The 13,998-nt window shown below is 52.4% G+C and overlaps 1 protein-coding gene across 1 annotated transcript; it reads left to right on the top strand.

Annotated features, from left to right (window-relative positions):
• The first annotated feature begins 8,012 nt into the window (after positions 1–8,012).
• On the top strand, positions 8,013–13,761 carry LOC126652464 (zinc finger protein 3-like). The gene is given in 3 exon segments (XM_050339216.1): positions 8,013–8,069; positions 8,381–8,845; positions 8,847–13,761. Coding segments are annotated over 3 exon segments (591 nt in total). The 3' UTR covers positions 8,916–13,761.
• Positions 13,762–13,998: the final 237 nt, after the last annotated feature.

Below are 13,998 nucleotides of genomic sequence, written 5' to 3'. Positions count from 1 at the left end.
GAAAGGGTGGCACTGTTGGGAACAGTGGTGAAATCACAGAGACAGCAGTGCCATTACTGGGAAGCAGTGACACCACAGGAGAATGTTGACAACAAAAGAGAGCTGTGATGTCACTGGGACATTGGTAAATTCACAAGAAGAGGGTTGACATCACAGAGACACCAGTGACATCATTGGGGACAGTGGTGACATCACAGGGACAGAGGAGAAATCTTTGAGGACCAGTGACATCACAGGGGACAACAGACAAAAAAGAAAAGCCCTGATGTCACAGGGAAATCAGTGACATGACGGGGACATGGAGCCACTGCTGGGGAAAGTGGCGACATCAAAGAGACAGCGGTGACATCACTGGGGACCAGTGACATAACAGGGGACTTGTGACAAGAATGGGAAAGTCGTGACATCACAGAGACATCAGTGACTGCACAAGACCAGGGGTGACATCACAGAGACACCAGTGACATCATCAATGACACTGGTGACATCACAGGGACATCGGTAACATCACTGGGGACCTTGGTGACTTCACAAGGACAAGGGTGACATTACTTAGACAGCAGTGACATCATCGGGTACATTGGTGACACCACAGGGGACAGTGGTGACATCACAGATTCAGAAGTGACATCACTGGGGACTAGTGACATCACAGGGACATTTGTGTCCCCAGTAGGGACATGGTGCCACCGCCAGTGGTGACATCACAGATACAGAATTGACATCATTGGGATCCAGTGACATCACAGGGGACTGTTGACAACAGAGGGACAGCCATGATGTCACAGGGACATTGGTGATATCACAGGGGACTTCAGGGACTTCACAAGGACAAGGGTGACATCACAGTGACACCAGTGACATTGTCAGGGACATCAGTGACATCAGAGGGGACAGGGCTGACATCACAGGAAAGTCCGTGACATCACTGGGGATCAGTGACATCACAGTGGAGTGTTGAGAAAACATGGAACATCCGTGATGGCACAAAGCCATCCGTGACATCACAGGGGTCCAGTGACATGACAGGGACATCAGGGACATCATAGGGACATGGTGGCACAGCTGGGGACAGTGGTGAAATCACAGGGACAGCAGTGACATCATTGGAGACCCGTGACATCACAGGGGACTGCTGACAACAAAGTGACAACCCTGATGTCACAGGGACATTGGTGAAATCACAGGAGACTTCAATGACTTCACAAGGACAGGGGTGACATCACAGTGACACCAGTGACATCATTGGGGATATTGTTGACATCACAGGGGACAGTGGTGACATCAGAGGAGATGGGTTCCATCACTGGGGACCAGTGACATCACAGGGGACTGCTGACAACAAAGGGACATCTGTGATGTCACAGGGACATCACTGACATCAGTGACATTACTGAGACATGGTGCCACAACTCGGCACAGTGGTGACATCACAGAGACAGCAGGACATCATTGCGGACATTGTCGACATCACAGGGGACATTGATGACTTCACAAGGCCAGGGGTGACATCACAGAGAAATCAGTGATATTATCAGTGCCACTGGTGATATCACAGGGGATAGATGGGTGACATCACTGGGGATATTGGTGACTTCAAAAAGACAGGGGTGACATCACAGAGACATCAGTGACATCATCAGGGACAGTGGTGACATCACAGAGATATCAGTGACATCACAGGGGACATCGGTGACATCACAGAGACATGGTGCTACTGTTGGGGACAGTGGTGACATCACAGAGACAACAATGACTGATAATAACAAAGGCACAGCAGTGATGTCACAGGGACATCAATGACATCACAGGGGACCTGGATAACAACACAGAGACACTAGTGATATCATAGGGGACATTGGTGACATCACAGGAGAGAGTGGTGACATTACTGGGACAGCATTGACATCATTGTAGACCAGTGACATCACAGAAGATTGGTAAAAACAAAGGGGTAGCCGTGATATCCCAAGGACATCAGTGACAGCACTGAGGACATCGGTGACTTCACAAGGACAGGGGTGACATTGCAGAGACACCAGTGACATCATCAGTGACACTGGTGACATGACAGGGACATCCATGACATCACTGGGGACTAGTGACCTCACAGGGGAATGGTGATAACAAAGGGATAGCTGTGATACCACAGTGACATCGGTGACATCCTTGGGGACATTGATGACTTCACAAGGACAAGGGTGACATTACAGAGACAGTAGTGACATCCTCAGGGACATTAGTGACATCACAGGGGACAGCGGTGACATCACAGGGACATCAGTGAGATCATGGGGTCATGGTGCCACCGCTGAGGACAGTTGTGACATCACAGGGAGAGCAGTGACATCACAGAGACATTGGTGACTTCACAAGGATATCAGTGACATCACAGAGAGACCAGTGATATCACCGGCGTCATTGGTGACATCAGAGGGGTCTGGTGACATCACAAGTATATCGGTGACATCATGGGAACATGGTGCCACCACTGGGGACAGTTGTGACATCACATGGAGAGCAGTGACATCACAGGGACATCAGTGACATTACTGGGGACCAGTGACATCACAGCAGATAGGTGACAAGAAAGTGAAGGCCATGATGTCACAGGGACTTCGGTGTCACCACTGGGGACAGTGGTGACATCAGGGGGACATGAGTGATATCATTGGGGTCAGTGACATCACAGGGGACTGGTCACAAGAAAGGGACAGTCGTGATGTTAGAGGGACATCAGTGAAATCACAGGGGTCTGGTGACATCAGAGGGACATGATACCATTGCTGGGCACAGTGGTGGAATCATAGGGACATTGGTGACATCATTAAGGACCAGTGACATCACAGGGGACAGGTGACAACAAAGGGACAGTCATGATGTCACAGGGACATCGGTGACATCACATGGGATGTAGGTGACTTCACAAGGACAGGGGTGACATCACAAAGGACTGGAGACATTACAGAGATACTGGAGAATTCACAGGGACAAGGTACCATTGCTGATGTCAGTGGTGGCATAAGATGGACCGCAGTGATATCACTGGGGACCAGTGACATCACAGGGGACTAATGAGAACAAAGGCTAAGCCCTGTTGTCACAGGGACATCGGTGACATCACAGAGGACATCAGTGACTTCACAAGGACAAGGGTGACATCACAGAGACACCAGTGACATTATCTGGGACATTGCCGACATCACAGGGGACACTGGGGACATCACAGGGACATCGGTGAAATCACTGGGGAACAGTGAAATTACAGGGGAATGGTGAAAACAAAGGGACATCAGTGAGGTCACAGGGACATCAATGACATCACAGGGACAGGGATGAAATCAGAGAGACAGCTGTGACATCACTGAGGACCAGTGACATCATGGGGGACTGGTGAAAACAAAGGGATAGTCACGATGTCACAGGGACATGGTTGATGTCAATGGTGTCTGGTGACATCGCAGGGACATGGTGCCATCGCTGGGGACAGTGGTGACATCATAGAGACAGCAGTGACATCACTGGGGACCACTAATGTCACAGGGGACTGTTGACAACAAAGGGACATCAGTGATGTCACAGGGACATTGGTGACATCACAGGGGACTTCAGTGACTTCACAAAGACAGGGGTGAAATCACAGTGACACCAATGACATCACTGGAGTAATTGCTGGCATCACAGTGGACAGTGGTGCCATCAAAGGGACGTGGGTAACATCACAAGGGACTGCTGACAATAAAGGGACAGCTCTGATGTCACAGGGACATTGGTGACTTCACAAGCACAGGGTTGACATTATAGAGACACAAGTGACATCACTGGGGACATTGCTGAAGTCACTGGGGACAGTGGTGACATCACAGGAACAGAGGTTACACCACTGAGGAATAGTGACATCACAGGGGACTGGCGGCACAAAAGAAAAGCAGTGATGTCACAGGGACATTGGTGACATCACAGGGGACATTGGTGACTTCACAATGACAGGGGTGACATCACAGAGACACCAGTGACATCATCAGGGACATTGGTGACATCACAGGGGACTGGTGACAATAATGGGAAGCCATAATGTCACAGGGACATTGGTGACATCACAGGGGATTTCAGTGAGTTCATAATGACAGGGATGACATCACAGTGACACCAGTGACATCATCAGGGTCATTGCTGACATCACAGTGGACAGTGGTGACATCAGAGGGAGATGAGTGACATCACTGGGGATCAGTGACATCACAGGGGACTGTTGACAGCAAAAGGACAGCTGTGACTTCACAGGGACATCACTGGCATCAGTGACATGACGGGGACCAGGTGCCACAGTTCGGCACAGTGGTGACATCACAGAGACAGCAGGACATCATTAGGGACATTGTTGACATCACAGGGGACAGTGATGACACCACAGAGACACCAGTGACATTAACGGGGACATCTGTGACAGCACGGGGGACACTGGTGACTTCACAAGGCTGGGGTGACATCACAGAGAGACCAGGTTTGTCTGGTTCTTTTTGGTCCTCAGGTCTACCCGGTTCTTTTTTTGCCCTCAGGTCTACCTGGTAGTTTTTGGCCCTCAGGTCTACCTGGTAGTTTTTGGCCCTCAGATCTACCTGCTTCTTAGCGGCCCTCACGTCTTTCCGGATCATTTTGGCCTTCAGGTTCGTCTGGTTCTTTTTGGCCCTTGGGTCTGTCCGGTTCTTTTTGGTCCACAGGTCTACCTGGTTCTTTTTGGCATTTTGGAACCTGGTGGAATAAGAGGAACCTCGAAGTATTTTGGGAACCTCAAGGAACAAAAGAAACCTCGAAACATTTTGGAACCTCACCGAACACAAAGGACATCTGGAGCAACAAAGGAACTCCCCAACTTTTGAGGGTTCTGGGGGTCCCTCGCCATGTTCAGTCTGCTGGTAGGTCTCCTGTGTTTTTGGGGGGTCCCCCCTCTCTGGGGTTCGGCCTTTTCTGGGCTGCTGGAGATCCCAGGAATCCTGGGGGGTTCCCCCTTGATGCTGAAAAAGCCCTGGAATGATGAATTGCGCAGAGACCTCCCCCATTAGGTGACCTGAATCCTTCAAGCCTGCAAAGTCCTGGCTCTGGGCCTTCTGTATCCCATTGCAACGTCTCATTTACCTGATTTATTCTTCCAGCAGAGCAGGGAGAGCAAACAGGAGAAGCTCTACCAGCTGAACCATTGTTAACTTTTGGGGTTTTTTTTTGGTGCCTTTTCGCCATCACCCTCTCAGAGCCCCCTGTTTCAGGGTCCGGGGGTCCCCGGTCCCCCCACACCCCTCTCTATTCACCCTCTCCACGCTCTCCGACAGCCGGGGGGGTCCCTCAGCTCTACTGTGACCCCTCTCTGCTTCCCCCACTCCGGGGTCCCTAAAAAAGGGTGTCATCGCGTCCCCCTCCCCCGCCGGGACCGGGCTGACCCCGGAACACCAACCCCCACCGCGGGGGAGTCCCCGCATCCCCCCGCCCAATCCCCGGGGCTCTGCCGGGAACCCACACCGGGATCCCCCTCCCCCCGTAAAAAAACCCCAAACCTCCAGGAGTCCCCCTAAGGTCCTCCCGAGGGACATTTGCGGCTCAGCTTCGAAGCTCCAAACATCCCCCCCACCCCCGAAACCACCCCGGAGGCCCCTCCCCCAAAATATCTGAGAGGAGCTCTCCCCTCCCCCCGCGGCAACGTGAGGGATTGGGGGGGAAGATGCTCCTCCTCTCCCTCCTCCTCTTCCTCTTCCCGCCCCTCCTCCCGCTCCTCCTCCCCGCTTTCCATTCCATGAGCGAGGAGCTCACCTGGTAAGTTTGGGTTTGGGGGGGAATGGATGGAAAAAAGGGAGAGGGGAAGGAGAAAGGGGGGGATTGGGACCCCCAAAGAGAGCGAGAGAGGGGGTGGGACCCCCAAAGAGACCGACCGAGGGCGGGAGGGGAGGAAGCCGGGGTTGATGGGGGGGGGAGGGGTGGGCGACGGGAAAAGGGTGGGAGAAGAGAATAAGAGGAGGTGGGAGAGCGGGAAAGGGGTTCCCGTGGGGGTCCCTTCGTGTCCCCATCGCTTGATCCCCGGCCAGGGGGACACCCCCGGGACTGAGGTTTGTTGTCGATTCCCGGCGGGCCGAACAAAGGCCCCGGCCACGTGTCAGGAACTCTTTGATTGTCCCGAACACTCCCAGAGTTCCCCAATCCTCCCCCCCACCCCCCGCCGCGGCTCCCCAAAGTGGGGATATCGGAGAGAGGGGAACCCTGGGAGTGCTTTTTTGGGGTGAATCTTGGTGTTTTGGGGTAAATCTTGGGGCTGCCGGGGGGCACAGTGCTGGGAAAGGGGAGTTGGAGGGGATCCCAGGGCCAAAGAAAGGGGAGGGCAGGGATCGGGAGAGGTGGGATGGAGGGTCCAGGGAGATCCTCTGCACAGGGGTCGCCGGTGTCTGGGAAAGGGAGGGTCGTGGAGGGGTTGTGAGAACGTCCAGAAAACGGGGTTCAGGGGGTCCCCCGGTGTTCTAAAACAACAACAAAAAGGGGGATTCAGAAGTAGGTAAAAGGCACGAATGGGGGTCCAGGGAGTACCAGTGTCAAGGAAAAGAGGGGCCTGGGGGCTGGGAGAGGCAGGAGGGCCGGGAAAGGGGTTGTTGCAAGGGGTCCTGGAGTTGAGGAAGGGGGTGAAAGGGAGTCCCAGTGCTGGAAAGAGGTGCAGGGGGGTCCTGATGCCCAGGACTGGGAGTCCAGGGAGTCCCAAGGTAAAGGAAAAGGGAGTGTGGAGTCTGGGAGAGGTGGGATGACCAGGAAAGGGGGTGCAGGGGGGTCCTGGTCCTGGATAAAGGGCTTCAGGGGAATCTGGTGTACAGGAATGGGGAGTTCAGGGGGTCCCTGGGGCACCCCAGGACCGCCCGGCAGGATAAACCAGGAGTGGGGAGCTGGGGAGACCTGGAGATTTGGGGGTCAGGGTGGTCCCAGGGTCAAGAGAAGGGAGAAACTGGGAGAGCTGTGGGAACTGGGACGGGGTTTCAGGGAGTCCTGGGATCAAGGAAAAGGGGAGCTGGGGCTGAGGTGATGGGGGATGGCCAGCCATGAAACAGGGGGATGCAGGGACTGGCAGAGGTGAGATGGTGAGGAAAGTGGGGGCAGGGTATCCTGGAGTCAAAGAAAGAAGGGTCTGGGGTCTGGAAAACTGGACTGGCCAGGCAAGGGGGGACCCAGGCCAGGAGGAGCAGGAAGAGGAGGAGGAGCAGCTGGTGGGGGCTGCTGAGACCCCTGGAGTGGGGAGAGTAGAGAGGGATGGTACCAGACCCGCGGGACCCTCGGCAGCCTGGAAGTTGGGAAGGGGGGAACCTGCAGAAAGGGGAATCTTGGGAGTCCAGGAACCCTGAAAAGGGGGCCTGGAGAGGGGGTACCTTGGGTCCTCTGGGACACTGAAGTGGGAAGCCTGGAGAAGGGCGAGTCCTGGGACCCCCAGCAGCCCAGACAGGGGGACCCCAGAGAAAGGGGAGCTCGGAGAAGGGGGACCCCTGGGATTCCCAGGACCCACAGCAGCCTGGAGAGGGGGAGACCCCAGAGAGGTGGGACCCCTAAGACCCCCAGCACCCCAAAGCAAAGAGTAAGGGGAGAAGGGACCCCTGGGGCCTCCAAAACCCCCAACATCCCTGAGCAGGGGGACCCTGGAGGGGGGAGGAAGTCCAGGACCCCCAGGAACCCAGAGAGGGCAGGGACCCTGGAGAGGGAGATCCTCCAATACACGTGGGACCCCCCCAGCAGCCCAAACAGGGGGGACCCCCCAGAACCCCAAAGTGGAGAGACCTGAGAGGGGAACTCCTGGAAGGGGTTTTTTTGGTCTGAACCTTGGAGTTCTGGGGGAGGGGTTTTTTTGGGGGGGCCTTTGGTGTTTTGGAGGTTTTTATGGTCCCAGGATGCCTGGTGAGCTCCAGAGATGGACTGGGGCAGGAGGAACCCCCAAGGCAAGGCACTCAGCCCTTGTTTTCCCCCAGGAGGATTTGTCCTTCCCAAAGCTTGGGCGGATGGAGGAGGAGGATGAGAGGAAGATGCCACGGTCCCCCCAGGCAGGTGAGGAGGAAGTCAGTGCCCCTTTGGCCCTGTCTTGTGGTGCCTGTGGGGGCCAAATTTGGGGGGAATGTCCTTGGCCTTCCCTCTGGGCCAGAGGTAAATCCCCTGCCTGTCCTTCTTCCTTTCTGCCCCAGGCCCCGAGCTGAGGACGGAGAGCACGGAGGACAAATCCCCCTGGCAGAGCCTGGTAGGAGAGGCTGTTTTGAAGGGCTCCCCAGTGCAGGAAGGCAGCGGGGAGGAAAAGGCCTGGAGATGCCCCCGGAGGAGGGGCTGCAAAGCCAGCCCAGGGAGCTCTGAGGAGGAAAGACCCGGCCTGCACCAGGAAGGCGGCCGGAGCTCTGAGCTGGTGGTCCCTGAGCAGCCTCCCAGCAGGGAGAAGCCCTTCAGGTGCTTGGAATGTGGGAAGAGTTTCAGGAAGAGCTCCCACCTCCTCAGGCACCAGCACATCCACACTGGGGAACAGCCCTACACATGTGGGGAATGTGGGAAGAGCTTCAGGCAGAGCTCCAGCCTGATCCGACACCAGGTTATCCACACTGGGGAACGGCCCTACAAGTGCTTGGAATGTGGGAAGAGGTTTAGGGGCAGCTCCAATCTCCTCCTGCATGAACGGATACACACAGAGGAGAGGCCCTTCCGCTGCACCAACTGTGGGAAGGGCTTCAACCAGAACAGCAACCTCATCACCCACCGGCGCATCCACACCGGGGAGAGGCCCTACAAGTGTGGGGAGTGTGGGAAGAGCTTCACCCAGAGCTCTACCTTGACCAAACACCAACGGACCCACCAGTAAGGGAAGGCCCTACGAGTGCCCCGCCTGCAGGAAGAGCTTTGGCTGCTGCTCCCACCCCGAATGACCCCCTGATGGTGAGGCAACCCCTGGAGTCCAGGGACTGTCAGTCCATCCCTTTCTACCAGAAAGGGCCAGTCCCCTTTCCCAGGGGCAGGTTGTGTCAACAGAACCCTTCTTGGAGGGTGTGTGGAGATTCCTGCCTTGGCTGGGGATCCCCCAAGGTCACTGCTGGAGGTTGAGAGCAGAGATCTCCCCATGAGCGTTGGTCTGGGGGAGTTCCATCCATCTCCAATTCATAATTCTTGCTTTGGTGCCAGCTTGAGTAGAATTGCTTCAACAATTGCTTTAGTGTAGAGCGCTGTCCTATCTTATGCTGCCCTACTGGTAGTTTTGTGGTTTCTATTGTACAGAAAATAATTCTGATGAAGATCTTTTGTCTGATCATTTGTAACCCTAAATAATTCATTTCTGTCAATAGATATGATTTGCCACCCTTAAAACCTGGGGGACAAAAGTGGTTCAGTCCCACCTCTGTAATTCCTCTGAACTGAAAGTGTTGGCATAACCCAAGGCTGAGATTGGATCCAGCAGCCCCAGCACCCCACAGTCAGTTGGGAGCTCAGGGGGGCACCCCCCTTTTCCAACCTCCCTGTTCCCAAAGACCCCCATGGGATTATTGGATCCTCCAGACCACCCCGACTTTTCCATCCTTCTTCCTGTTCCTCCCACTTTTCCATGGTCCCCTATTACAATCTGCTTAAATATTGCAGAAAGAACTTCAGATTTGAATATACCCTTGAGCAAAACTAAAACTCACACAAGTTATCTGTTGATACCAAAAACTGATTTTTATTAATTGCTAAGAGATACAAAGAGAATAAGGAAAAAATAAGAAAAGGTTGGAAACTGCTAAGATTATTTCTAGAAGTAGAGAAAAGATACCACCGAAAACTTTCTTCTCCCACTGAGCTGGTCTGTGTGTGTGTGGAGAAGCAGTTTCTGCCTTTTTTTCTCTGTCCCTGCAGCTTTTGGATGTTATCTCTGTAGCTGCAGGGGGTCTGACAGCTTTAGTTCTCTGCAATGCACCATGTGTGGTTTCACCACTAACACTCCTGTCCCAGGCCGTGCAGGGTCTCAGCGCAGCCAAAGCTTTGGGCCCTCAGAAATATGGTCAGGGTAGAAGGATAAGGTAGAACTCCCACATGTGGCACGGTGGTCTCAGCTCTCTCCAGGCCGGCACAGTTCCAGTCTCCGGTGGCAGGCAGGCAGCACGCGGTGGTGGAGAAAAGGTGAGGGGAGGTGGGCAGAGATTCTCGGCTACAGTCACCAGTTCTTCTGCCTTTCTTCTCCCTGATTTTCCAAAATTTGTCCTCAACTTTTATAGTGTTCAAAAGAGGTTGTACATGGTTTCTTGGCACGTAACCAGTTCAGATGTTGGAGGAGATATGGTAACCATAAACAATGGCAGGATCTTTTGGCAGGAAAGGTGGCATGGGAAGTCCTGGTGAGAACTTCCTTCAGAGAGCTGACAGAGAATGTTTGATAGGAAGTTTTTGACAGGCAGAAACAATTTTTGGCATTTTTATATTATCTGTGTGTTACGGATGGTTGCCATGGTAAGCGACGTAACAGGAAATGCATAATGGTTGCCTTATTAACCGACCCTAGCAATGCAAACGCACAATCTTTGCCATGGTAACCGAGTTAACAATGAGAATGCACAATGGTTGCCATGGTAACCAGCAAAACAGTGAGACTGCATGATGGTTGCCATGGTAACCGAGGTAATAATGAGAATTCACAATGGTTGCCATGGAAACTGTTGTAATAATGGGAATTCACAATGGTTACCACAGTAAGTGATGTCAGAATGAGAATGCACAATTTTTACCATGGTAAGCATCACAACGACAATGCACAATGGTTTGCATGGTAAGCAACATCACAATGGCAATGCACAATGGTTGCCATGGTAACCAACTTAAAAATGAGAATGCACAATGGTTGCCATGGTAACCGAGGTGACAATGAGAATGCACAATGGTTGCCATGGTAACCGAGGTCACAATGAGAATTCACAATGTTTGGCATGGTAACTGAGGTCACAATGAGAATGCACAATGGTTGTCATGGCAACCGGGGTTACAGTGGGAATGCACAGTGGTTGCCATGCTATGCACAGTCACAATGAGAATGCACAATGTTTGTCATGGTAACAAAGTTCACAATGAAAATGCACAATGATTGCCATGGTAACTGAGTTCACAATGGTTGCGAGGGCAACTGACAACACAATGAGGATGCATAATGGTTGCCATGGTAAGTGAAACCACAATGAGGATGCACAATGGTTGCCATGGTAACCTAGGTCAAAGTGGGAATACATAATGGTTTCCATGGCAACCGAGGTCACAATGGGAATACACAAGGGTTACCATGCAACTGAGGTCAAAATGAGAAAGCATAATGGTTCCCATGGTAACCAAAAGTCACAATGAGAATGTACAATGGTAGCCATGATAACCAAGGTCACAATGAGAATGCACAATGGCTGCTGTGGTAAGCTAGGTGATGATAGAAATGCACAATGGTTACCATGGTAATCATTTAATAATGGGAATGCACAATGGTTGCCATGGTAACTGATGTTAAGAAAAAAAAACCACATAATGGTGGCCAAGGTAACCAAGGTCTCAATGAGAATGCAGAATGGTTGCCACGGCAACCAAATCACAATGACAATGCACAATGGTTGCCATGGCATCTGATGTCACAATGAGAATGCACAATGGTTCCATGGCATCTGTGGTCATAATGGGAATGCACAATGGTTTCCATGGTAACGGAGGTCACAATGAGATTGCACAGTTGTTTCCATTGGAAGTGACATCACAATGAGAATGGACAATGGTTGCCATTGTAACCAACATCACAATGAGAATGCTTAATTGTTGCCATGGTAACCACTGTAACAGTGAGACTGCATAATGGTTGCCATGGTAACTGAGATCACAATGGGAATGCACAATGATTGCCATGGTAAGTGACATCATTATGAGAATGCACAATGGTTGCCATGGTAACCGAGGTCACAATGAGAATGCACAATGGTTGCCATGGTAAATGACGTCACAATGAGAATACACAATGATGTTCATGGCAAGCGACGTCACAATGAGACTATACAATGGTTGCCATGGTAACCAAGTTAACAATGTGAATGCTCAGTGGTTGCCATGGTGTAAGGGGGTGCTTTTGATTTAGATGATCCATGGAGCAAAAAGGGGTGAAAAAGTGATTATATTCGTATGTGAACACAGCCAGAGTATTGTACAATGTGACTTCATTGCACAAGTTGACTGTAAGGCCCATTGTGCCTTTAGCAAAGTTAACTGGATGTCCCCCATTATCAGAGCTGAGCTCCTCCTTGGCTTGGCTCCACTCTGCAAGAGAGATACAAATCCCCTTGAAACACAATGGTACAGGTCGTCCATAGGGCTGAGGAAGGGGATGGAGAGGAAGATGATGTGGGCAGGGGTCGTTGGCCCCTTGCCCTACAGTGGGGCACGCCCAGACTGTTGCCATGAGGTGATGAACGGGCGCTGTTTGGCTGTCACTCAAGCACCACCTTCTGCTGCGTCCTGGCCCTACGCAGTGTAATGTAGAGCTGATGGAATGGGGTGTCAGCACTGCTGGGTGGAGCGATGCTCATCCTTCCATCCACACTGTGCTGCTCCGCGGGGACACCCGCCAAGCACGGGCACCGACCAGCCCTGCAGAGCCTGGTAGGCCTGGCCTGTCTGTGCAGGTGAGCACAGTTTATTGATAGGAAGCAACCAGGAAAGCAAACATTTTATATCCTTTTTCTTGTATTCCTTTAATTCCCTTTTTACTAGCTAATGCTGTAACAGAGGCTGCTCGTAGTATTGTATGCATGCCAACTGATAAAGTAGTGTTTTTGTATTCTTTTTAAGCTTTTGATTCTCTTTGCTAATAGTTTTTTTTTACTCTCAATGCAATAAAAGACTTTTTGTAGTGTTTGAATGACTGTTGTACTTGTCTTTTTTCCGGACATGTGTCCTAGCAAACCTGGTACATGGGGTCATACTGGGAGTGACTGGAAGCATTCTGTTGGCACAACTTGGATATACTGGAGGTGACTGAGATCATACTGGGAGTGACTAGGACCACACTGGGGGTGACTGGGAGTGGCTGTGAGCAACTGGAATCATGCTGGAAGGTACTGGGAGCAACTGGGAGTGAGTGGGACCACACTGGGGCCAACTGGGATATACTGAGAGAGACCAGGAGTAACGGGGACTAACTGGGAGCAGGCTGAGGTCAACTGGGAGAGACTGGGACTATAGTGGGGTGAGTGGGAGCAAGTGGGACCCTGCTGGGGACAAATGGCTTTATATTGGGAGTGACAGGGAATGTCTGGGTTCATCCTGGCTGTGACTGTCACCATAGAGGGTGTCACTGGGATCATACTGGAGTCATACTGGGAGGGACTGGAACTACAGTGGGGTGACTGGGAGCAACTGGGACTGTGCAGGGAGTGACTTGGATTCTACTAAGAGAGACTGGGATCAAACTGGGACTGACTGGGAGAATGCTGGAGGCAATTGGGCTATACTGGGAGTGGCTGGGGGTGACTGGGATCGTTCTGGGAGTGACTGGAACCATAGTAGAGGTGAAGGGGAGCAACTGGAAGCCTGCTGGAGGCAACTGGGATCATAGTGGGAGCAGCTGGGCCCCTATTGCTGTCCTGCTGGGGTCTTACTGGGAGTGACTGCAATAATACTGGGAGTGTGTGAGAGGGACTGCAGCCATACTGGGGATGAGTGGGATAAAAGTGAATTTGTACTGGAAGTATCTGGAAGTTCCTGGGATCATACTGGGGGTGACGAGACTCATGCTGGGATCATACTGGGAGCAACTGGGACCATGCAGGGGGCAAATAGCATCGTCCAGGCAGGGACTGACAGTGCCTGGGGTCATACTGGACTCAGACTGGGAGTCCCTGAGAGGGAAAGGAACCATCCTGGTGTGGGGCTTGGAGCAACTGAGACCACCTTGGGGACAACTGGGATCCAATTGGGAGTGACTGGGAGTGACTGGGACCATAGTGGGAGTGACCAGCACCA

This window comes from Myiozetetes cayanensis, unplaced genomic scaffold (assembly GCF_022539395.1).
Source record: "Myiozetetes cayanensis isolate MyiCay16 unplaced genomic scaffold, myiCay2020 scf88, whole genome shotgun sequence".
Taxonomy (NCBI): Eukaryota; Metazoa; Chordata; class Aves; order Passeriformes; family Tyrannidae; genus Myiozetetes; species Myiozetetes cayanensis.
The sequence above is the reverse complement of the archived record's forward strand: the minus strand, read 5'-3'. Positions and strand labels throughout refer to the sequence as shown.